Genomic DNA, 26196 nt, shown 5'->3' with positions numbered 1-26196 from the left:
CCCCTCCCCCTCCTCCTCCGCCCGGTGCCGGGTTCCGGGTTCTGGAGCTCGGTCCCCGGCCGGACCTCCGCAGGCAGTGAGGAGAGCCGCGGGCAGGTAAACAGTCTGTGTCCGGGCTCGGGGCTCCACTGGCCGGTCACACGCAGCTTCCCCGCCCGCCCGGAGCCTCCGAGCGCCGGGTGCCGGACGCGACACCCGGTGCTCTGGCTGACCGGTGTCAGGCCTGGAACCAGGTTCCGGTCCTTCCCGTAGTGCCGGTCCCCCTGTAGATGCTGTTACCCGGTAGATCCAGTCCCCCGGTAGTCCCGCTTCACCGGGTCCTTCCAGTCCCACCGGTTGTCCCACTTCTCCTCACGTCGCGGTGTTTCCCCGCAGGGTGAGCGCTCGGTTGCCGACACGGAGCGGCCCGGGCGGGCGGGTGGGCGGAGTTAGAACCCTGAGACCAGAGTTGAGCGGGACTTCCGGTCATGTCATCAGGACTTCTCAAAAGTGATGGATGTAACAGTTCACAAATACTAACAGGACTGGAAGTAATCCAAAGAGTACTTTAATGAGAGTTTCTTTCATGTTTATGAGTTTGATTCATATTTAAATACCAGTACAGTTTAATGTCTACAGATGATGAATCACCACATGTTGAAATGAACATTACAACTATCCAACTACTGTTATTGAGTCACACTTTGAGTGGTTTTCAGTACAGTTACACTGTAATCTGTCTCAGTACTTTTGGATAGCAAAGGTGAGGAAGTAAGAACTTTTAAAAACGTATTTTAATATAATTAGGTCTGTGGGAACGCCGATTTTGAGTTTTTGTTAACTACATAATTTTGTAATTTAGAGGCTGAACAAAGAATTAAAGGTGGTTTTTTCAAGTATGTTAGGTGTCTTATTTACTGAAAAACAAGTGAAATTAACAAATTACAAAAGCTCACTGTCAAAACAGTATGAAAGGTTTATTAATTTATATAAATAAATACTTCATTTTACAGATATCATAGTCCATTTTATACTAAATATTGTAAATCACTTCTTCAGAAGCATGAAAGTAACAAATTACAAAGACTCATTTACAAATATAATTTTTTTCTATATGTAGGTCTCAGGTCTGACGAGAGATCAGGTCTGAGACCAGAGCGGCGAACGGCCAGCCTGAGACTGGACTCTTCCTGTCGGCCCTGATCCTGGACTCTCTCCACCGCTGCGCCAGGCGCCTCGTTCCTCTGGAACTGACAGAGTCCCGCAGGAATGTGTGAAGTCTTTCTCTCTTTAAAGCCGAAATCTCTTATCTGCCTGATGCATGCTGGGAATGCCGGAGTGGTCTGTTCCACGAATTGTCTAAAGTTAGCTTCTGATACCGGAGGGAGGCTCCGCCTGTCAGTCAGTGCGGAGGGATTAGGCGTCATCAGTGAGCTTCTGTTTCGGTGGAACTATTGTTAGCACTAGCATTAGCATCCTCTCTCTCACTGTCTCCTGTTAGCTTTGACATTAGCTTCAGCGGTTGTGTCTCTCTGTCTTGCTCGATGACTCCACGGTTAGCATTAGCATTATTAGAAGCTACTTCGATCTGTTTCACAGGTCAGCGATTTCTAATTGGGTCTGAAATGTGTCACAAACTGAAACATTTCAATTAAATGGTTTGAGACTTTTGTTGGAGCCTCTTCAATCAATGCCTCAGTGTCTGAGTCACTGTTTCACTTTCTAAACCACTGTGTGAATTACTGCCTTGCTGAGCGGCCCCATGGTGCAGAGCGGACTCGAACCAGTGACCCGTCGTTAACAGTCTGACCTTTCCACTATCGCACACACTTCACCGGTGGCCTTTCGCTTTTATCACTGTGCAGATAACAAGACGTTTCCTCAAGCTGCCCCTGATTGGGCCCTAGGGAGACCCTGCAGGCCGGGGTGGGGTAGGGGGTGAGGGGTGAGGGGTGAGAGGGGAGGGGGCGAGTCCAGAAGAATCTGTGGGGTCTATATTAGCTCCGGTGAATCACGGCGAGCTCGACATACCGGGTGTCCCCTTTCACGCCATATAAGTCGTCCCCCCTTCCTCCCCCCTCCTCCCCCTCCTCCCCCCTCCTCACCCCACAATGCCCCACTGCTATCTCTGTCTATTCTTAGGCTGTCACTTCAGCTCGTCCGAGCAGGCAGCTCCGCTCTCCGTCTTCACCTCCAGAGCTCCCCTCTGTCCTCCTGCTCCTCCTGCTCGTCCTGCTCGTCGGAGGCCCTCAGTGGAAGAATGAGCTGCTACAGCGTGACTCTGCCGGGCCCCGGGCCCTGGGGCTTCAGGCTGCAGGGCGGAAAGGACTTCAACATGCCACTCACCATCTCCAGGGTAAGACGCCACCTCCTCCCCGCGCCTCCTCTCAGTCCTTCAGACACCATTCTTCACTGCTTCATGGCTCCGTTTCTCAGGTTTCTGCCTAAAAACGACTCTTTAAAGATCGAGAATGAGATTTCTCAAAAGAAAAACACTGGATCTAGAAGGGAAAGATGAGACTTTCTCTCTTCTGATACTTTTAATTCAGATGTAAGCAGCTCAGGGCACAAACTCATGATTGAAAAGCTGAAAATGAAATCAGTCAAACTATTAAAAGGAATTTTCCTTTACATGTCAGGACAGCGGGAGGCGGGACTTCCTGCCGCTGTCACGTCCACGCCGTGTGAAGAATGAGGCGAGGTTGGAATGAATGAAAGGATTAACATGAGCGTTTAATCCTGAAGATGTGGAATGGCTTTAAGTTCTCCTGATCTGTGACTCTGATGTTTCCTGAAGAGTTTCTGAAGTTTCTTAAAATCAAACTTTGAAAGTTTTCAATGACTTTTTTTTTTTTTAAGTAATAGAGGAAAGTGGCGCCACTCGGTGGAGCAGTGGTTAGCGCTCTCGCCTCACCGCGAGAAGGACGGGGTTTAAAAACAGACTGGGCCTTTGTGTGTGTGTGTGTGTGTGTGTGTGTGTGTGTGTGTGTGTGTGTGTCTCAGTGTTGGTCCCGGAGGCCTGCCCTCACCTGTCCGGGTGCACCTGGTCCCCAGAGCATGCTGGGATTGGCTCCAGTGTGGAGGAGATGACTGATTCCATCCATTCTTCAGATTTTCAAGAATTCTTCAGTTCTCTCAGGAGAATAATTCTAACCATTAAAAATCTTCAAAATGTAACTGAGAAGAAATCCAGTCCAGCAAAGAAACAGATAAGAAATAATTAAAAATTATTGCTATTCATTCATTCATTGTGGTTAAAATCCCGACTGAGCACCTCGTGTTGAACGTCCTCCGTTTCAAGAGTACCAAACAAGGAAGAACCTGGTTAAAAAAAAAAAAAAAAAATCAAAAGCAGCAGAACCGTGAGAGAACAAGACGTCAGAGGCAGGGCTTCCTCTGACCTTTGACCTCTGAGCTGTGTGTGCTGGATGCTCAGCTGCTCTGATGTCTTCCTGTTATGTTCACCATCAATCTCGATTTTGCATCTTTGTCTCTTTGAGGCATTTGTCTCTTCACAGTGTTTCTCTCCCTTTTGCCTCATTGAAGTTTTGGTGTGTAGTTTTTGTGTACTTTGAGTTTGTAGTTTTTCTCTCTTTGTAGTATTCATCTCATTGTATTTTTGTCTCGTTTTTGTCTTTGTATTGTTTGCCTGTTTGTGATTTTTGTCTCTTTGCAGCATGTGTTTCTTTGTAGTTTTGTCTCTTTGTAGCTTCTTTTACTCTCTGTGTGATTTAAATCATTTCAATCCTGCTTTTGTTTTTATTTCTAGAAAGTTTTTTCCTCTCTGTAACTTTGCAGTTGATTTTTTGTGCATTTTTTTAAATTTTGCTTCGAGTAGCTTTTGTCTCTTTGCAGCTGTTTCAACCTTTTTGTGTCTCAAGTAAAAGCTGAGTAAAGTTTTTGTGTCTTTTTTAGCTCTTTGAAATTCCTTTGCGTTATTTATCAGCAGTGACTTTGTGTCTTTTGGATCATTACCTTGTTTTGGAGTCTTTTCTTGGATGTTCTGCAGCGGGGGCCCCTCAGGGCCCCCCCGGCGGCCCCTCACGGTGACGGTGTGTTAGCGGTTTAAAGGTTTCTCAATATGTCCTGAAGCTGCTTCATATTTCAGAAAACCAGAAATGTTCTCCTTTTACCTGAAATTTCTTTGTACCGAAAACATTTTGTGCTGGATTTTCTGAAAAAGAAATGTGTTTGAGACCAAAGGAGAACATTCAGCTTACCACTTCAGAACCAGAAACACAGAGGAGACTTTCAACTTTTCTAGGTTTTTTTTGTCAAAGAATCTTTACTGACTTTAAAACTCGTGTTTGGTGTCAAATTTGGGAGAAGAACCGAGATGAAGCTCTTCACTGGTGAGAAAGGTTTCATAGAATCATGAAACAGAAACAGATCTGGGTCTGTTAAGAAGAAGAAGACCATAAAAAAACAACTACTAGTCATAGGAGTTAGTCCAGGTGATCGGGTGTTGCCGTGGTAACCAGGTGTCAGATGAATGCGCCCCGTCGTCGGCCTATCAGGAGCTAAATCTGTGGCGGCGGGCTGATTATTTTTGGCTCCTCTCCTGCTGCACTTTAGCATCCGACCCCGAACTCGTCCGTCAGTCACACACTCGCTCCGTCCAGCGTTTTCCTCCACAAGGACGCCGCGTCCAACGTGTGTCCCGCACGCCTGCTCTGTCCAGCTCGCTCTGTCCAACGTGTTCCTCCACGAGGACGCTGTGTCCAGCGTGTCTCCCATACTCTCACTCTGTCCAACCTGTCTTCTGCAAACTCGCTCTGTTCAACTTGTCTTCCACGCGATGGGTCTGTCCGTTTTCTCTCTTAGCAGTTCTTTTGTGACTATTTATAATTTTTCTTTGCAGTTGTCTTGTGTCTTTTTGTCGTTGTTTTGTGTCTTTTGTTGTCATTTTTTGTCTGTTCGCAGTTGTTTGGTTTCAATTGCAGTTGTTTTTGTTTCTTTGCAGTAGTTTTGTGTGTCTGATACTTTTTTTTGTCTCTGTGCAGTTGTTTTGTGTCTTTTTTTGGTTGTTTTGTGTCCATTTTTAATTGTTTTGTGTCTCTCATTGTCGTTTTGTCTTTGTCACAGTCATAGTTTGGTGTCTTTTGCCATCCTTTTGTGTCTCCTTGTAGTATTTGTGCGTATCTTGTACCTTTGTGTCTTTCTGTCGTCACTCTCAGCCTCTTCATGTTTCTGTCTTTCTGGTTTTTAGCCGTTTGTTTTTTGATGCTTTAACTGTCACCACTGTCTCTTCAAGGCTTTTCTGTATCTTCACTTCTTGTTTTCTGTTCTTTTCTCTTCAGTTGTCATTTTTCTTCATCTTCGTTTTTCACGCCTTCATCACTTTGTGTCGTCGTTTTTATCACTTTGTGTTTTTTTTTCCTTTCATTCTCCGTCTTCATTGTTTGGGGTCTTTGTGAATTTCTGCCGTGTGTTTTCAGTTTTTGCTATTTTTGCATAGTTTTTTTTAAAGCTGAACTTTTTTTAGAATGTTGTGCTAATTTTGAGGGTCTTTGTTTGCTTAGCGTGCAGCTTCACATTTCAAAGAAACGAGTCGACTGATTCTATGACAAGACGATTCAGAGGTTTCTTCAGCCCATCCCTCTCAGGACTGTGTGTGTTCATGTGTGTGTGTGTGTCTTTGTGTGTGTCAGTGTGTGTGTCTGTGTGTCAGTGTGTGTGTTTGCGGACAGCTGAGTTTTACAGTCTGTGTGAAAGCGGAGCCTGTAGAAACTCTACTCCTGCTGTAGCAGCTTGAGCTGACTCAGCGTTTCTGCTCCCCAGTCGGGGATCCCAAATGACTTGACATCCGGGAGCCCCAGATAACCTGCCCCTCCAGATCACCTGCCCCCCCAGTGGAGCCGTATCGCAGGCTGCTGAGCCAAACAGTCAGGATTATCAGCGCTAAAAGGGAGGCCAAATGGCTCTATGTTTAGAAAGCAGCAGTCTTTCTTTTCTTTTTTTTTTTTTACAATTAACGATTGAAAAATAAAAAGTGATCTCAAGTGTCTCTGATCCAAATGACATTCAGCTGAAATGTGAATCTGAATTGGCAAATAACCCCAGACTGATTCATAGTTGCTTGAATACAATTCAAAACAACATATTTCATGTAAATGTAAATCTAATATAAAAATCTTCTGAAGGAACCAGTCAGAGTCAGAATGCAGGTGGATGATAAATGTTCACACAGAAATCCTAAATGGTCAGAAAAAGAGCGTCTGAAATGTTCTGAAATGATGCAAAAACAGAAGAGAAGTATGGAGAAGCAAAATAAGGATGCAGAATGGCACCAGAATAACTGCACACCAAAAAAAAAACCCCAAACTGATGCATCATAGAAAGATCCTGAAGGTTTTCACATGAGCACAGTGAACAGAAAATAAAATAATTTGTACAATTTGTGGAATGTAAGACAGTTGTGGAATGAAAAACACAATTAGAAAAGAGAGCGGGAAGATGGCAAAGGAAACACCTGAAAGTACCACAAAGCGATTTGAAAACATCACTAAGTGCACGAAACAGCTTCAGAGCAATATCCCTCGCGTTTACATGGGACTTTTTATTCCTCTATAAATCTGAATAAAGCCTAATTCTTCTCTAAAACCACCATGTAAACACCTGAAAACTTCAGAATTAAGTTTAAATCCAAATAGATCGGTGGGTTTTATTCTCCTTTGGAAGTGGAATTCTATGCTAATTAGGCGACTTCATTCTGGTCCTTCTGCACATGCTCCGTCGTGATGACGCAACATTCCGGCCCGCTGTCAGCCTTTTGACTCCTGTGGAGACGATTCCTTTAACTGCACTTTAAGAAGAGTTGGATATAATGAAACGAGCAAACCGACAGGCGCTTAACAACGAGGACGTTTTCAAAGCTGTAGCTTCATCGTTAATTGAGAAAGAAAGACGAGAAAAACACTGTTTACTTCCGGGAGATCTCAGTATGTCACGGCCGCCCCGTCCAATCAGAACGCTTCAACCACCCGGGCGTGAGAGAGGAGTTAATCCTTCATTTTTCCCATGTAAACACGACGCACATGAATATAATTCTGAATTACTTAATTCGTAATAAACCAATTCTGAATTAAAAACACCCTGTAACCACACTTATTGTGTCAAGCAAAATGACCAAGACAGTATACCTAAACTCGATATGGATGTAAAATGATCACATATGGAAAAAAAATCTACACAGATTAATAAACACCATCAAAAAAGAGATTCAAGCAGTGACACTGAATTCCATGGGATGCAAAGTGATCAAAGCTTTTTCCAAAATGGCCACAAATGCTCTGATAAAAGCATTCAAAATGTCTGAAGAGACATAAACACTCAGACAAAAGAGTTTGAGGGATGCAAAATTATCAGAAACACATTGTGATGAACAGACAATGTCCAAGGAGCCCATAGAGGGCTGGACGCTGTGGTCCTGAGCTGGAGCTCCGGACTGAGTCAAGTCCACCTGCAGGACGTCAGCGTGTCCCCTCTGTGCTCAGATCACTCCGGGCAGCAAGGCGGCGCAGGGGAACCTGATCCAGGGGGACGTGATCGTGGCCATTGACGGCGTCGGCACGGATGGGATGACCCACCTGGAGGCCCAGAACAAGATCAAGATGGCCAACTACAACCTGTCGCTCACCATGACCAAGTAAGAGCTCCTCCCCGTCCCATCAGAGTCCAGTAGAGCTGATGGTGGTCTCTGTAGGTCTGATGAAGACTCTGTAGGTCTGATGAAGGTCTCTGTAAATCTGATGAAGGTCTCTGTAGGTCTGATGGTGGTCTCTGTGGGTCTGATGAAGGTTTTTGTAGGTCTGATGATGGTCTCTGTCCTGATGGTCTCTGATGGTGGTCTCTGTTGGTTTTGTGAAGGTCTCTGTAGGTCTGATGGTGGTCTCTGTGGGTCTGATGAAGGTCCCTGTGGGTCTGATGGTGGTCTCTGTGGGTCTGATGAAGGTCCCTGCAGGTCTGATGGTGGTCTCTGTGGGTCTGATGAAGGTCTCTGTGGGTCTGATGAAGGTCCCTGTAGGTCTGATGGTGGTCTCTGTGGGTCTGATGGTGGTCTCTGTGGGTCTGATGAAGGTCCCTGCAGGTCTGATGGTGGTCTCTGTGGGTCTGATGAAGGTCCCTGTAGGTCTGATGGTGGTCTCTGTGGGTCTGATGAAGGTCCCCGTGGGTCTGATGGTGGTCTCTGTAGGTCTGATGGTGGTCTCTGTGGGTCTGATGAAGGTCCCCGTGGGTCTGATGGTGGTCTCTGTAGGTCTGATGGTGGTCTCTGTGGGTCTGATGAAGGTCTCTGTGGGTCTGATGAAGGTCCCCGTGGGTCTGATGGTGGTCTCTGGCGGTCTCTGTCTGCCTGATGGTGGTTTTCTGGATGTGTTGTTGTCTTCTGGACATGTTTCTGGACCTTTCTCTTGTTTTTTTGGAGCTTCTTCTGTGTTCTGGAGGCTTTTCGTTTCATGGTTTCTGGCTGTTTTCTCGGTTTTCTAGACCTTTCCTGTCTTGTCTGGATGTTTTCTCGTGTCTTCTTGGTATTTTCAGGTGTTTTGTGGACTTTTCTCATGTTTTCTGGACATCTTTTGAATGTTTTCTTGTGGTTCGTGAAGTTTCTTGTTTTTTTTCCGGACTTCTTCTCATCTTGAGGTTTTCTCATGTTTTCTAGTGATTTTTGGACGTTTCTTATGTTTCCTGGATGTTTTCAGGAAAGGTCTGTGTCCTTCTTTCCTTTCTCATCTTTTACTTGCTGCAGTGTTATCTGACCTGAATCTGGCTGGACAACCTCTGGTTCACTCCTGCCCATTGGCCTCCTTTTGTCCTCTGTGGGACAGAGATTGAAGCAGTTCTAGAAGTCGCTGAGTTTCTGACAGACATACACAACGGCGGCCTTCATTTATCTGTGGAGGAAGAAGACGTGGCTGTGAGGGATATCAGAGCAACTAATAAATAGAAAAAGACATGATTGAGTGAGTGTGAGTTTAAATAAAGCCAAAGCTAAGACACATAGCAGTAATGAGGGCCTGGACACATGGTGTGGGCCTGGTGTGTGAGTTACCAGGTGTGTGTGTGTATTGTCAGGTGTGAGTTGCCAGGTGTGTGTGTGTTGTCAGGTGTGAGTTACCAGGTGTGTGTATTGTCAGGTGTGTGGGTTTCTAGTTGTACAGATTGCCAGGTCTTTGAATTTTAATGGAATGTAAAAGGCAGTTTTCTCTCAGTCTTATGAGTAAGTCATTGGTTTTCGTTCCCACCTGCAGGGCGAAGCGCCCCATCCCCATGGCCCCGCCCAGAATGGACGCCGCCATCTCGCTGATCCCTCACCAGCAGGTACCTGCTCCCTGATGCTTGGCTGTTGGTTTTCAAATGATGGAGAATCTTTTCTCGGTTTCCACTCGTGTCGCTGTTTCTCCTTCTGTTTCTGTTGCTGTGGATGTTTTGGTTTTTCTTGTCACGTCAACATTTTCTGAGCACAAAGTGACATTTATGGTGGTAAACAGGGAAAAAACAAGAAAGAATTTAAGAATTAATATGTGGAAAGGGAACAGTTTTATAGGACAGGATGAAAATCAATTAGAGAATAAATAATTATGTGTAAAACATAAAGAACAGCAAAATAAAGTTAAATATTTGTTTTTTCAATTTTCAATTTTAAGAATTTGAAATGTATTTGAAGCATAAAAGTGAAGTGTAGAATGTTTTTAGATTATTATAATGCATAATCAGCAAGAATAATTAATTTATTAAAGTCTTTTTTTCTACATCATTGTTGGCACATAGACATTCAAATAAAGACAATTTAAATCATGGAAACAAGATGAACCTATCAACCTTACAAACAATGACGAAAACAGATTTTCCTCACATAAAGCCTTTGTTTTATCTATGGTCCATAATAACCCTCTGTTCTTCAGTAACAGTAATGAGCTATGGATAGGTATTACCCATAATCCTCTGCTCAGTCGGTGCAGGTGAACGGCCGGCCGCCGGCCAGCAGTTCCTCCTCCGGGCCCGCGGGGGCAGACTCTCCCAGCAGGAGGCAGTATAACTGCCCCATCGGCCTGTACTCAGAGGACACTCTGAGGGAGATGGCAGCCATTCAGGCGGGGTAGGTAGAAAAAGAACCGGATGTGTGAGGGAGGAGTCAGCGAGCAGAGAACATCTGGAACCGCTTCCCAGAGACAAACCAGCAGAACGTCTGTCCAGACAGGAAGTCCTGACGCTCTGTGAGAACTGTCAGAGAACAGAGGACGGGTCAGACCAGTGTTTACTAGTTCCCATCAACCACATGGGCTGTGGAGGCTGCTGCTGCCACTGTTACTTCTACTAATACTACCACTACTGCTACTACAACTGTTTTTACTACTACTGATACTAGTTCTAGAATTACTGCAACTAGTACTAATGGCACCACTACTATTATGACTGGTATTGCTACGACTATTACTGCTACTGTTAGCACTATTATTGCTACGAGCAGCACATCTACTAGAACTGGTAGTGCTACTATGAATGGTATTACTACTTGGACTGAGTAGTAATACCATTAATACTGCTACTGCTGATGCTACTATGGTTAGAAGTAGTAGTAGTACTGTCACTACGACTACGACTTCTCCTGCAACTGTTAGACTAATGTACTGCTACTATGGCTAGTACAAATGGCACTACCACTGCAACTGCTATTTCTATTACTACTACTAGTACAACTAGTACTACTACTAGCACTGTACTACTAGTACTACTATAGCTGGTTGTCATATTACTACTACTAGTAGTAGTAATATGACAACTACTAATACTACTACCTGTACTACTACTACTAGTTCCTGTTTAACTTCAGTCTTTCATTCAGATTGTAGTTCCTGTTTCCCTGTACGTTCTTTGATTAGTTATCTATCACAGGAGCCTGTCTCAGGACTGGACTGTTGTCATCGTTACCATAGCAACGTGATGGTACTTTCCACCACACAGTATCGGGGGTATCAGTTACCATAGCAACGTGATGGTACTTTCCACCACACGGCTGCTTCCGTCTAACTTAAACTTTTAAACTCAAATTGTCTCTGAGGGTCATTATTTGAACTCAAAGGACAAACGTCTCCGACTTTGTCTCTCTGCGACCACCTGCTCCGCTCACCTTTGACCCCCAAGGAGAAGGAGAAGCGCTCAGAACATGGGGCGTCCTAAAAGGACCGAGCATCGTGGAGCCAAGCGAGCGGCGGATACGAGAGGATCAGTGTGGAGCGCTGAAAATAAAACGGCAGCTTTAGTTCACATGTTTCTGTGATGATGACGGAGGCTGAGAGAGGAGGATCCACGTCCCTCTGGGCTTAGAGTGAGGAGCACAACTAATCCAGACACACACACACACACACACACACACACACACACACACACACACACACACACACACACACACACACACACTGTAAAAGAGGCCTTTACTTTTAGAATTTCCAATGATAACAGAACAGCAGATTGATGCTAAAAAGAGTCCTAGCTGGGTGCCGCGCTGGGTGCCGCACACTGTTATTGTTAGCAGTCACAATATTTCTCACACACACACACACACACACACACACACACACACACACACACACACACACACATACACACACACACACACACACATACACACACAGCGTTTCCCAGCATGCCTTTGGTGTTTCCTCAGTTCACAGTGTGATTGGGTTACTGTGTCGCTGAAGAGGCTGAGCAGCTGTCCGTCTGGCTGCTGGTAAAGGTCAGCGGACCCTCCGGACACACACACACACACACAGACACACACACACACACAGACACACACACACACACACACACACACACACACACTCTGCAGTGCTCAGGCCTGAAGACACAATGAGGGAGGATTATGAGCTTTCGTTAAAAGTGAAACACTGTTGGTCCATTCAGTCACATTCTGTGTGGAAGTGAATCACGTTAATTGAATTGTGTTCAATCGAATTACAGTGAAATTAGTTAATTGAGTCAAATCAAAGTGAAAATAATTGAGAGAAAATGAATCAAATTGAGTTAACTGAGTTCAACTGAACTGAATTCATTTAAACTGAATTAATTTAATTAGTTAATTTAGTTGAGTTGAATTAAGATAAGTGAAGAGAAGTCAATTGAATCAGCTTGATTCTAGATGAATGAAGTTAAATTGAGTATCTTGACTTCGTTGAGTTGTGATGAATTCAAATTGCTTTAGTTGAATTGAATTCAGTGAATAGATTTTAGATGAACTGAATTGAAATGAATTGAATAGAACTGAATTTTCGATGAGACGTGGGATTTTACTGGACCTTACTCCTCATTTGTCCACAAGGGGCGCTGCTCCCAGCTCTCTGAGCCCTCATAATGCACCACCACCAGTGGAAAATGTATTTCAGCTGTCTGCAACAGTTATTCAGTTCAAATCTGTAGAGAAGACACAACGGAAAAAAGAATCTCCACAGTGGATCTGCTTCATTCTATTATTATTAGAATTCATTTGGCTCTGCTCGGAGCTCAAATGATCTTGCCTGCACCCATAAATAAAGTCACTCAGATCTCTTTCAGACTTCGAGCTCTCCAAGTGTAATTTGTCAAACACCCCTGCAGCTCTGAAGGAGGATGGAGGACGTCTGACCTCTGACCTCTCTCCTGTCTGAAGCTCTGCTGAAAGACCGAAAGCAGACGTGTTCCCTAATGTCTCCTTTCTTCTTCTCTCTTTGTCTTTTTCTCTCTTTAAACAAGGTCTTTTCCCCTGCACCTCCCAAGTTAGTATCCTCCCCTGCTGAATGCATGATGTGTGTGTGTGTGTGTGTGTGTGTGTGTGTGTGTGTGTGTGTGTGTGTGTGTGTGTGTGTGTGTGTGGTATTCTGTTTGCTCTGCTGTGAGATGGAGGTATGTTCGGCTGTACTGGGGGTTTGCTGGGGGCGTGTTGGAGGTTTATCCGGAATATGCTGGGGGTTTGTTGTCGGTATTTTGGGCTGTATTGGGGGTGTGTTGAGGTGTGTTGGGCTATGTTGGGGGTGTGTTGAGGTGTGTTGGGCTATGTTGGGGGTGTGTTGGACGTACTTCGACACTGCATTCTGGGTTTGTTAAGGTGCCGACTGGAGATATGTTGTGGGTGTTCTTGTGGTGTGTTGGAGGAGGCGTGTTGAGGGTATGTTGTGTGTGTGTGTGTGTGTGTGTGTGTGTGTGTGTGTGTGTGTGTGTGTGTGTGTGTGTGTGTGTGTGTGTGTGTGTGTGTGTGTGTGTGTGTCTTGGGGATGTGATGGATGTAACGAGGTGCAAAGTTACAGTAACATTAGCCTTTGCTGTATCAGTTATGTAACGCATGAACGAGAAACTAGTGTGTGTTTATCGTTCATTTCCCTCAGAAGTGTTTCAGCTTTTTACTCTTCTCCAGTGAGAAACACTTGACTCTCCTCGTGCTTCGGACTTGGTCGTCATGGAAACATAACGCTCAGTCGATCCGCTCTGCTGCTGTTCTGCACTTTTTATGCCTTCTAAAATATAAACAATGTTGCTGCAGATTTTGCACAAAAAAACAAAAGTTAATAAGTCATCCAGCTGTTTGAAAAGGAAGAAGCTGATGAAGCCGGCAAGTGATCAATGTTTAGAGTTTTAAAAAGTTTTGAATGTTATTGTGTTAGGTCTAAATCAGTGTGCATCTCAGGGAATCATTTGCTCTTTTTCTCAGTTTTGAAAAGTCACTCAGAATGAACAGCATTGTTTAAATTTTACACTCTGACTTAATAACCTGAACTGGAAATAGTTTGAAGTGGCTGCAGATGTTATCTCAGCTCATGTTATTAATCTAGTTTTGATGATCAGGTGATTGTATACAGAATGCTGGTGTCAGCAACTCATCCAGAGGTTTGTGAAGATCACTAAATCGCTATTCTCAGGGGCCGACACAGTCATGACGCTCCGTCACCCCCTGCTGAGTTTATAATCCACTGCAATAAACTGTAATTCAGCAAAATAGAATGCCTAGTTGGGGTGTGTTGGGGTTTTGTTGGGTTTATGTTGGGGTGTGTGTGTGTGTGTTTGTGGAGGTATGCTGAGAATTTGTTGAGGGTATTTTGGGTGCATGTTAGGGTATGTTTCTGTTGTGTTGTGGGTACGTGGCTGTTTAATAGAGGCTCCAATGTTCCACTGAGCCGTTCACAGCTGTTCTGTAGTTATGAGGGACAGAACAGAGGTGTGTGTGTGTGTGTGTGTGTGTGTGTGTGTGTGTGCGTGTGTGCGTGTGCAGGGCGTAGTTTTGCTTGAGAAGCAGTGGTTTTTGGACACATTCAGCATGAAGTTTGATGTGATAAAGGAGTTTTTGTTCAGTCCGGTTTCCTCCGTTCTGACTGGGTTGTAAGTTAATCTTCTCTGTGAATAACGATTGATCCTTCGTCATTCCTGGTGTGTCCGTGGCTCTGCATGCACCCTGATGTACATTCATAAATCTTTGATGATAATAAAACCATAAAAATGATGAATGTAAGGGATCAAATGCCGCCTGTGTCGACAGCATTGCTAACATGCATCTCATGGCATTTCTGTGGAGCTGCTGAAGGTCGGCGTCTGATGGATTTCTCGGGTTTGCTGCAGAACGAGCAGCAGTGACATTTCATGGTGGGAGCATGTGGACCGTGAGCTTTAATTGCTGCCGTGCTTGAGCAGAACACATCGAACTGATTGGTTTTAGACTGAGCTGTGTGAGGAAACGATGCTTCCTGTAGGACTTCAAAAACAACTGAGCAACGCTGAAAGGAAACCCCTAAAACCCGTCTGGATTTTTCTTAGAAAAAAGCTGGAATATAGAGATATTCTTTTATTAGAATGGATTTTTGACAACCCTGAGAAAAGTTCTTGTGATAGAAATGCCTCCTCAGAGTCTGGGTATGGTCAGTTTCGTTATCGTACGAGGAGCCGCCTCCACCTGGACAGGTCAGTGTTGGAGTCTTAAGCTTGCCGGTTGTAGTTGTATCAGTTAAGTAAACATTTTGCACTTGTTCGTCAATAAAGATTTGAGCTTGAACGTGGGACCAGGGCGTTTTTGTTAATTGGAAGGAAGTTGTGTCATCAGCAGAAAGTAGAGCTGGAACCAGAACGTATCCCTGTGGAACGCCACAGCTAACATTTAGTTATTTCTGTCTTCTGACATTCGGTCTAATGTTCTCTCCGGTGTTTGTTTCATGTGCCTTTATGGCTGTTGTGTTCTTTTGTAGTTGTCTATGTTTTTGCAGTCCTTTTGCTTTGTTTCCTGTTTCAGTTGTTTATGTTTTGTTGTCGTTTAGGTAGTGATGTGGAGTGTGTATCTGTGTTCTCTGTGTTACGTGTTTTTCTTCTTTGTGTTTTTGTAGATGTTTCCTTTTCGTTGCTCAGATTCTTTTAGCCTTTTTCTCAATTTTATTTGTCTTTTGTCTTTTTACTGCTGTGTATTTCCCCTTGTTTGTATTGCTTTGTTGCTCCTTACATTGATTTTGAAGTTGTTCGTGGCTTTTGTCGATATTTTTTCGATGTTTGCGTTTTTGTGGTTGTTTTGTTTTTTATGTTATGTTGTCTTTATGTAGTTTTTTGTGGTTGTTTCGTGTTTTTTGTTGTTGTCTTTTTGTGTTTTTTGTGTTTTTTTTGTTTGTGTTTTTAATGTTGTCCTTCTGTGGGCTGTTTGTGGTTGTTTAGTATTTTACCTGTGTGTTCTTTATGTGTTTCTTTTGTTTTTTTCTTGTTGTTTTTTGTGGTTGTTTTGTGTCATCCTTGTGTTTTTTTGTGTGTTTTATTTTTGGTGTCATTTTTGTGTTTTTCTTCTTTTTTGGCTAGTTGTTTGTCACAATAATGACCAAACAAAGAGACAGATACAGTGGAGTCGTCAGCATAAAGCAGCAGAGCTTTGAAAGCACAGGGTGTATCAGGTGTTTGATGGACCTGAGGACCAGCAGGGGTCCCGGGGGGTTACCCTGAGGGACACTCCCTGACTGCACCCAGACTGGCTCTGTGTTTGTGTGGCAGTGTTTCCCTCTGCTGTCGGTTTGCTGTGAGCATGATTCGCCTTCTCCTCTCTAACATAAACCCCTCACCTCCACCTCACCTCCTCCTCACCTCCTCCTCCTTCCACCGCACAGCGCCGGCTTTCACCCGGGCGTGCTGAAGGACACCCACCAGCCCATCGAGGTGAAGGGTCCCGGGGGAAAGGCCACCATCATCCACGCCCAGTACAACACGCCCATCAGCATGTACTCCCAGGACGCCATCATGGACGCCATCGCCGGCCAGACGCAGGCCAAAGGGCATGACGTCAGGTGAGAGCACCTCCACCTCCTCCACCTCCTCCATCTCCTCTGTGCACAACACCGAATCCCCTCCAGCACCTCCTTCACTTGAGTCCGACCCCGCCTCCTCCCTGAGAGCACCCCAACACTGCTCCTCCTCCTGCTGCTCCTCCTTCATCCCTTCCTCACTGATTGTTTCTCCTCCTCTGACACCACTTTTCTGTTCTTCCTCACCCCTCCGAGTACAATCATCCATTTCCTCCTCCTCCCACACACACACACACACACACACACACACACACACACACACGCGCTGAGTACGTTGCTCTGTGGTGATTATGTCGATCCTGAGATTGGGAAGGTGCTGTTGTCATTGTTATTGCTGTTGCTGTTGTTGTCGTCGTTGTTGTTGTTGTTGTTGTTGTTGTTGTTGTTCTGGTTGTTGGATTCACATTTGTGGTTCTTGCAGCGGTTTGTGTTCAAGTCAACAAGTCCAGTTTGAATATTTTTTTTCTTTTTCAACGAACAGCGAACTCTGTTGTTGACTGTGTGATGTTTAACGTCAACGCGGCGTCCGCCTCCTCCTCCTGATTCTGTTCCTCCTTCTCTTGCTCGTCCTCCTCACAGTCATTCTGTCACTCCTTTCTCCTTCAGCTCTTCATCCTGTTTCTCATATTTTACTCCTCCTTATGATAAGAAACTCTGCATTGTGTGTGTGTTTGTGTGTTTGTGTTCTTAGCTAATTAGGATGTCAACCATAGTGAAACAAACCCAGTATTGCAGAAAGTCTAAGAAAGTTGTTGCAGTGCAGAGGGTCAGTGTTCATCCTCCTGCTCCTCTTCCTGCTGCTGCTCCTCCTCCTCCTCCTGCGTCTCCACCTCCTTGCCCTCCTGCTCCAACAAAAGAAAGCAAATCAAACATTAAGAGGAACACCTCCTGGGGACTAGGCTGGGTGCGAGTTGGGGCCCAGAGGCTTCTCCATGTGGACGAACAACACAAACGCACTCACAGACGGACAAATCTGGGTGTTCTGAAGCGGCTCCTCCTTCTCCTCCTCGGATGTGAATCTGCTCGTCCTGTTCTTCCTCCTCTGGTGGTGGTCACTGTCGTCTCAATCTGTTTAAATCTCGTCTGAATACCCCCGAGCTTTCAGTTTGAAGTATTTCCTGTGAAACTGAGGGACGAGAACAGGTGGCGACCTGCAGTGCTGCCCTGCAGGGGTGCTGGTGGATGTGGCGCCCCCTGTGGCGGGACGTTGCTGACCTGCAGGGGGGCTGGTGGATGTGGCGCCCCCTGTCTGTGGTTGCAGTCTCACCCCGGTTAAAGAGCGGCTGGTGGACAGCTCCTCGCCCGTTTATCAGGCTGTGCAGAACGCAGACAGGAACCTGGACCTGAGCGAGTGGAACCTCCGCAGCTCCAGCACCCAGTCCAAGACCTTCAAGAACCTGGCCCATGTGACCAGAACTGACGCCGGTACGTCTGAACCCACCTGACAGACTCTGCATGGGTGTGGAAACAGAGAAAACCTCTCTGCTCATGAGCTCTGTGGTCATTGTAGACAGATTTTCAGCTCATAAGTGAGTAGATGAACAAGAACAATGGACAATTCTAAGTGTTTATTAGAATTTAACAAAGAGAACATTGCTACAACTTACCAGACCATCGTCTGCATACAGGAGAACATTTACTACAATATAAGGATTTGGCAGGTTCACATAAAACTGTTTTCTGTCTTCCTGGTTTTACAGTAGAAACTGTACAAAGTAGTGACCCTATAGGACAACTTTCAGCTTTTCACATGTTTCTGTGCGTTTCCAAACATTCATGTCTTGACTCGAAACTTTTCAGATAGGGGCAGTCTATCATTGCCACGCTAGCGGGGCCTCACAGACCGAAACTTAATACAAGGAGATAAGTAACAGCCACGTAAAGGTGGAACGCAACTACAACAAAAAGAAAACATAAAACAACCACAAAGAGATCCAAAACCACTATAAGAAGACAAAATGTTACTACAAAAACACACTGAACAACATAGATACAAAACAACTTCAAAGAGACAAAAAACAACCGAAAAATGGCTAAAAACCACCACAGGCAGACTAAAGTTTTGCTAAACACAGGCACAAATCAGCTGCAAAGAGAAAACAACACACAAAACAATCACAAAAAGAGACAACACAACCACAAAGAGACATCGAAGAACTACAGAGTCATATAAAACAATTTGTTTTGCTGGTCGGTGTTTCATTGGCGCCTCCTCTCTGTGCTCTCCGTTACAGCACCAGGAGAGGAGAAGGAGGAGGGAGAGGAGTTGTGGAGTAGGATGAGGAGGAGCAGGTATGCTGCAGAGCCCCTCGGTCAGCCGCTGACCCCCGGCTCTTCACCCGCGCACTCTCCCCCGGCCTCACCCCCTCACCCTAATCCCCATCACCACATGCTGCGGTGGTTCCGCAGCTGAAGAGGATGAAGGACAACGCCGTCATCATCAGTCACGTGGACTAACCGATGTTCCTCACCGCTGAATTCCCACACGGCAAACACTGCCCCGCTGTCTGTTTCTGGCTGTTTTGTCTCTTTGCAGTTGTTTTGTGTCTCTCTGTGCTTGTTTTGTGTCTGTATGTGGATTCTGTCTGTTGGTGGTTTTGGTTGTTTGTTTGTTTCTTTCTTTCCTTGTGGTTCTGTGTCTCTTTGTGGATGTTCTCTGTCTCTCCATCTCAAACCTGTATTCATGGCTCAGTAAACCTGACTCAGGTGTAGTGATCAGTTGACACCAGCAGGAGGCGTCTCTAACATCACTGTTGTAGCAGATCTGTCCTCAGTGTGCTGTGTGCCACATCCAGCTCTCCAGCTGAAAGGATGAAAAATGACAATTTATGTTGATGAATCACAAATGTTGTCAGTTTGCACCCTTTTTGTCTGTATTTTGGTAACTTTGTGTTGTTTCATGTTCATTGTGTGTTGATTTGTTTCCCTTTTGTGTCATTTCAAGTTCATTTTGTGTTATGTAAGTTTTGTATCATTTTGTGTTGTTTTGTGTTCATTTCGTCTCGTTTTGTGTTATTTCTGTGTCATTTTGTGTTAGTTCTGTATCATTTTCTGTTGTTTCGTGTTCATTTTTTATTCATTGTATCTTGTTTTGTGTTATTTCTGTATCGTTTTGTGTTTTTTCATGTTCTTTTTGTGTTCTTCAGTTTTGTTTTGTGGTCATTGTGTGTTTTCTTGCCAGTGGTACTTTACAGTATCATTGAATTGAAACGGGGATTGTTTGACCAGACTGCCTGGAGTGGAAGAAGGAGCAGTTTCAGCCTCAGAGGAGTTTTCTTCCTGATCACTTTGAGTTTTTTTGAGAAATTTCTTTCTATTTTGAAGATTTCATGTCGTTTTTTTGAGGAAAATGGAGACGAGACGTTTCAGTTTCTCATTTGTTTTCCTGCTTCCTGCCCGGCTGTTTCCCCAGCAGCTCTTCCCCATCTCATCAAAACCTCCTCAGAGAGGAGACAAATCGACGCCACACATCCCAGCTCCTCCTCCTCCTCCTCGTCCTCCTCCGGCCTGTGATGGATGGAGCTTTCTATTGTCAGTGCACTTATTTAATCATCCCTACATTATGCCCCATCGATCCCGGCTGCTCCCACCCCTCCTCCACCCAGTGTTTGGACTGAAATACAACATCCTCCTCCTCCTTCTCCTCCACCAGTATAGGCTCTCCTCTCTCCATCGTCAGACTCCATCCTCCGGCCGATGACTCAACGGGAATCAATTGGAGCAGAGGTCGAGCTTTTATCTGCCAATAAAAAGTCGCAGTGGCTTCTCCCCTCAGTCCCTGCTTGGCTGTAAGTCACAGTGGAGGAGGAGCAGGTGGAATGGGAGGAGGAGGTGGTGTGGGTGGAGGCACTGAAACATCGCGTTCAGCTGTGGATCTAGAAAGAAGAAACAGCCGTTTGAATGTTAGCTTCATGTTGTTTGAAGTTTCATTCTTTACTCGTATCCTGTGTGAACATGAGCCTCCCCGTACAGTAACACCAAATAACCGGCACAAACTGGAAGATGAAGTTAAGTTAGGCAGATGTATTTTTTTTAGCAGATTAGCTAACAGCCTTGGTAACAGACCACATGCCTCTGCTAGCTTAGTTTCATTCAGCTCGTTTGCTGCCTGTTTCGCGATGTTGTGCATTTAGACGTTCATAAACAAAACTTTAATACTGTCTGTCTCCAACCTTGTTTTCATGTTTGGACATTTCAGGACGATTTGATGGCAAATAGGAACCGGAAGTGTCCTCACCCTGAGTATCACAATAGCAGAAACCCACGTCACTGTTAAATAAGGTTCTTTTCCTTTTGATGAGGAATAAAACTGGATCCAGAGCTGATCCCTGTGGGACGCCAAGTGAATTAATGTTCCTGCTATAATAACTGTTGAATCAGCAGTTCTGACTGTTTCTCTTTCCTGTTCTATCAGACTTCTTTTCATATCCTTCAATATTCTGGATTTCGCGTGTCTTTATAAATAAGTGGTCAGGTGTTTTCGTCCTGAAACATCTGGATGGTTTTCGGTTTCTGCACGCTTGCATTAACCAGCGCGCTGATCTTTTTCCTTTCTAACCTGAAGCGTTCGCAGCACACTTAAGCCGTGTGCAAATACAGATCTGCTGCCGATAGAGATGTACTCCACTGTGTACGCTTCGCTCTTCTTCTCTCACTAACCTCCCTCTGCTGTAGCTCTGCTGAGCTTGCTCCAGCCTCTGCTGACTCCGCCCCCGCCGCTGCGCCACCTGTTAGCGCTGCTGCTCCACTTGAGGACCCCGCCTCCTCTGACCCCGCCCCCGACAGGTAATCCCGCCTCATTTGCCCCGCCCCCTCACAGGTAATCCCAAGTCCTCTGACCCCGCCCCTTACAAGAAACCCCGCCCCATTCAAGTGAACCCACATCTTTGACACCTCACATCTTGTTACCCTGCCCGTAGGTAACCCCACCCCTCACAGGTAACCCCATCAACTTTTCCATCTTATGCCACATGTCACATGCAACTCCGCCCTTCACAGGCAATTCCACCCCGTCTTACCCCGCCCCTCACATAGAAACCTGATACTCGCCGACAACCCCTCACCCCCGTCACCACACTTCACATGCAGCATTGCCAATTTTTACTCCACCCCCCACAGGGAACCCCACCCCCTCTGACCCCACTACACACCAATGACCCCAGCTCCTCTGATCCCGCCCCTCACCGGTACCCCCCCCCCCCCAACCCCCCTTTGACCCCACCCCACACCGATGAGTCTGACCCCACTGTTCAGGTAACAGATCTATTACTTGTGTTTTTGTGTGTGAGCTGGACGGGAACTTGTCGGTACGTTTGGCCCCAGTTGGGGCAGTTTGGCCCTACCAGGGGGTAATCGGAGGTTAGGATGGGACAGTGTGCGACTGTTGGGATGTGACGGTGTGCAGGTCGTCATGGTGACCTCTGCTTCTTGTTGTCCTCACACTTGCGACCTCAAGTGTCTCCAGTTTCACGCCAGCCTCTGCAGCGCTGCATTAAAACTGCCTTGTAACTGTAACAGTAACTACAACTGGAACCACGGCTGCCTACGTCCTTAAAAGAACATTTCATATCTTTCCTTCACTGTTTATTTTATTATCTCTGATTTCATTTCATGATGCTCGAGGATTCAACCTGAAATATCCTTTTTTTTTGTAATCTGTTACTCTGTCTCAACTGAAGTTATTTTTGCTTTTGATCATTACTAATGCAGTTTCTTTTTGGTCTTTAAGGTGTGATATGAGTGGGAATATAATGATTATCAATCGTTTCATTCATCTCTTTTAATGCAGGTTGCTTCAATTCAAAGATCTTCACAGGAAGTTTAATGGAAGACAGAAAACAAGAACGGATGAATAATACTTCAAATATTATTGTATTTAATGATAATGATTGATTGATAATAAATAGCTATAAGATAAGAACTATAAAATTCAATGATTAAAAGTCTTCTTTTCCTTCTGCAGCCATTATGGAGCTCCTCCCATCATGCATCAGGCTCCTCAAGGCCCTCCCATTCAGCAGTACCAGCCAATGCCTCAGCAGTACCAGCAGCCACCCACACTGCAGGCCCCGCCCCCTCAGCAGTACCAGCAGCCACCCACACTGCAGGCCCCGCCCCCTCAGCAGTACCAGCCAATCCCTCAGCAGTACCAGCAGCCACCCACACTGCAGGCCCCGCCCCCACAGCAGTACCAGCCAATGCCTCAGCAGTACCAGCCAATGCCTCAGCAGTACCAGCAGCCGCCCACGCAGCAGAACCCCCCCACTCAACAGAGCTCCATCCAGATCCCGGTTGGCTCCGCCCCTCCGAAGGTGGTGACCACAGCGTGTATTTACCCTTCCCAGCCAGGTGAGGTGCTGCTGCCCTTCGACTTTTTTAACTTCCTCTATTCCTCGATTTTCTATTTTCTACATTTTTACTTTTTCTGTGTTTTGTTTTGTTTTGTTTTTATGTACTTCCCCTAACTTGTTTTATTTCATTTATCGTAACATTATGAAGTGAACTGTATTTTAATGTAGGTTTTTTTTTTTTTTACATGAAGCCCCAGCTCCAGTCCCACCGCAGCCCCGCCCCCCAGCTGCTGCCCCAGCCCCACCCCCTGCTGATCCCGACTCCTCCAACAGACCGCCCTGGATCACCGACACTAATTTCGCGGGCAAGTTCGACCCGGGTAAGACCACCACCAAGATCCAGCCGCTGCCGCTGCCGCAGGCCGCCCCTCCCCCGCCGGCCTACCACCCCAACCCCTCCCCTGCCGGGCCTCCGGCCCCCAGGCCCGGCCCCATCAGCCCCAGCCCCGCCCCTTTCATGCCTGTGGCCAGGGGCGTGGCTCAGAGGGCGGAGAGGTTCGCCGCCAGCAGCCGCACGCCGCTTTGTGGGGCCTGCAACAGCGTCATCAGGTACGACCACTGCGTTGATCCCATCCCGTCCTGTCCACGCCTCAGCGTGAGCGCCGATGACACCAGATCCTCTGCGCAGGGGCCCCTTCCTGGTGGCCCTCGGACGGTCCTGGCACCCCGAGGAGTTCAACTGTCACTACTGCCACATGTCCCTGGCTGACGTCAGCTTCGTGGAGGAACAGAACAGCGTCTACTGCGAGAACTGCTACGAGGAGTTCTTCGCCCCCACCTGTGCTCGCTGCAACACCAAGATCATGGGGGTCAGACACCTGCACACACACCTTTACACACCTGGACAGACCTGTTTGCACACCTGTCCACATTCGTGGACCTGAGGTGAGCGTGCGACTGGACGGAAGTGTGTGCTGTGTGTTGCAGGAGGTGATGCACGCTCTGCGGCAGACGTGGCACACTACCTGCTTCGTGTGTGCAGCCTGTGGAAAAGCCTTCGGAAACAGCCTCTTCCACATGGAGGACGGAGAGCCGTACTGCGAGAAAGGTGAGGACACACCCAGCGTCTGGGCCGCACAGCTCCTGGTACACCAGTAACACTGTGTGTGTGTGTGTGTGTGTGTGTGTGTGTGTGTGTGTGTGTGTGTGTGTCTCAGACTACATCGCCCTGTTCAGCACTAAGTGTCACGGCTGTGACTTCCCCGTGGAGGCCGGGGATAAGTTCATTGAGGCTCTGGGCCACACCTGGCACGACACCTGCTTCATCTGCGCAGTAAGAAAAGCTCAAACCAGACGGCCTCAGATGAACTGGGTGTTGTTTCTTTTTGCGAACACTAGAGGGCGCTGTGTTGTCATGTGATCTGTGCAGGTCTGCCACTTGAACCTGGAGGGACAGCCGTTCTACTCCAAGAAGGACAAACCGTTGTGCAAGAAGCACGCCCACGCCATCAACGTGTAGCTCTGCCCACTCGTCACCTCGGAGCTCCGCCCACATATCGGAATGCCTCCCATTGTTTTTGCCTTCATGTGTAGCCACGCCCACACCTGTGGAGTCCCACCTGCCCAATGCCATGCAGCCACACCCACACAGCCATGACAGTACAGGCCCAGCCTCAAAAATATATAGCCCCACCCACTCTTTCAGCAGGTGACCACGCCCATATCTTTTGTGTTGCCCCGCCCACCCACTGCTGTGCAGTCCCACCCTGGGGCTCCATCAACACGTTCGAATGCTACTAATTGGTTCCGCTTTCACGTGCAGCAGCGTGAGCATCCATGTGTGGCCCCACCCATCCCTCAGCCAATAGCACGAGGCACTGATGTGTAGCCCCGCCCACATCGCCACTCGGTCCGAGCCAATGTCCAGTCGGTGTTCACTATGCCCTGCCCAGCCGTCACTTCCTGGTTGATGGCAATAAGCAGTGTAGAGTCCAGTCCGTCCCGGTTAGCTGCTAGCATGGCCATGCTGCCTCATGACACCCTCTGGTGACGCTGTGTGGTTTGACAGGATGTGTTTCTCACTGTGTCACGACTTTTCTACCAGAATGTTTCGTACTTTGAAACATTTTCTTTTTGTTTAATGCATTTCATTAGAATCAGCTTGTAAAGAAAAATGACAAATCAAAGAGGTTCCATCTTGTTTTTGGATGAAAAAAAAATTATGAAATGTTTAAAAATCAGTCATTAAAATGATCATTTCTGTAATATTTGTTTCTTTTTGAAAAACAGTTAAACATTTATTTAATCTATTTAAATTGGAAAACTTCTAAATGTCAGTTTGAAGCACAAATTTACAGACTGTTTGTAAGACAATGCTGAGATTTGATTTGTTGGTTGTTGTTTGGTTTTGTTCGTATTGTTTGTGTCTGACGTGCCTCCGCTCACTCTCACTTTGATTTTTATTATTATCACTTTTAGAATCCACTGAAATTGAAGGTTTACGTTAATTAAACAGCAGATCTTCACACAATCCCTCTGACTTTGAACTGTTTTGTTCTGAAGACCTGATTCTGAGTGTAGACCTGGACTTTAGGTCTGAGTATTCAGACCTTTCAGTCTCCGACGTTCAAATTCTTGATTTCATGTGATGTTCAGGTCCTGATTTTCAGGTTTTGGTGTTCAGGTTATGATAACTCCTGATGTCCAAGGTTATGGCGTCCAGGTTCGGATTTTCAGGTTCTGGTGTTCAGGTCTTGATCATCAGGTCCCAGGATCCAGGTCAAAGTGATATTTAAGAGTCAGTCACTGATTTTAGAATTCAGATCCTGAAATTCAGGTTTAGACCAAGGTGTTTAAAATGGGTGCTCAAGTCCTGGACTTTTTCCTTGCGGCCTTCAGGGTTTGGTTCAACCCCCATAATTCAGGCCTTGGAGTTCAGGTCCTGGCAGTCCTGGTCTTGGTGTTCTGTTCCTTGTATTTGCGTTTCAGTGTTCAGCTTCTGGATTCCAGGTCCTGGACTCCATGTCCTGAATTTCATCGCCTGTATTTTGGCACTCGATATCAGATCATGGATTTTAAGTCCTGTGCTCAGACTGCGGTTTTCAGTTTGTCTTCAGGTCCTGATACCTGGTCCTGGATTTGTGGTGTCACTGCTGTTAGTGTGTGTTTGACGTCACTCGCTTCGGTTTCTTTTCTCCCTTTCTTTTTAACTTAAATCTTCACACTTTGTTTTTTCTTTCACAATCTAACTGATTTTATTTAATTTTTTAAATATCCTTCAACTTTAAACTGTAAAAAAATCTAAATGAAATCTCCGAGACTGAAGCAGTTCTTCCATCTCTTTGTTCTGCTGGTGAATGTTCTGTTCTCAGATGGAAGGTTTCGCTCCACCTGGTTCACAATGGAGGAGCGACAAGTGTAGAAACAGCTTTCTCTATTTTAGTGCCTCTACTGGCCAATAGAGGAACTGCATGTTGACTATTTAACCACTTTAGACTTTTCTGGGGGGTTTTTCCCCAGATAACTCAGTCCAAGATGATTGATTTGTTTAAAAAAAAAAAAAAAAAAAAGTCAAACAGACTTAAAGCTCTGACATTTTTCTCAAGCAGGAAGAACGTATTGATGGGTTGAAAAGA

At 45.9% G+C, this 26196-nt stretch overlaps 1 protein-coding gene across 1 annotated transcript; it reads left to right on the top strand.

Moving 5' to 3' along the window:
* Positions 1-26196, top strand: ldb3a (LIM domain binding 3a). The gene is made up of 12 exons (XM_030106335.1): positions 1-96; positions 2122-2335; positions 7476-7627; positions 9228-9297; positions 12709-12731; positions 16077-16253; positions 22234-22619; positions 22813-23170; positions 23250-23430; positions 23549-23669; positions 23779-23894; positions 23991-26196. The coding sequence occupies exons 2-12, from the start codon at positions 2240-2242 to the stop codon at positions 24078-24080; spliced, it is 1770 nt and encodes a 589-aa protein (XP_029962195.1). The 5' UTR covers positions 1-96; positions 2122-2239; the 3' UTR covers positions 24081-26196.

The sequence above is a fragment of the Salarias fasciatus genome, chromosome 13 (assembly GCF_902148845.1).
Source record: "Salarias fasciatus chromosome 13, fSalaFa1.1, whole genome shotgun sequence".
Lineage (NCBI taxonomy): Eukaryota > Metazoa > Chordata > Actinopteri > Blenniiformes > Blenniidae > Salarias > Salarias fasciatus.
The sequence above is the reverse complement of the archived record's forward strand: the minus strand, read 5'-3'. Positions and strand labels throughout refer to the sequence as shown.

Excerpts from the sequence above, each read along its gene's own strand:
- ldb3a (XM_030106335.1), top strand. The coding sequence starts at position 2,240 with ATGAGCTGCTACAGCGTGACTCTGCCGGGCCCCGGGCCCTGGGGCTTC. Across the intron at positions 16,254-22,233 it reads GCCAAAGGGCATGACGTCAG|CCATTATGGAGCTCCTCCCA; the intron begins GTGAGAGCACCT and ends TTCCTTCTGCAG. Across the intron at positions 23,431-23,548 it reads GCAACACCAAGATCATGGGG|GAGGTGATGCACGCTCTGCG; the intron begins GTCAGACACCTG and ends TGTGTGTTGCAG.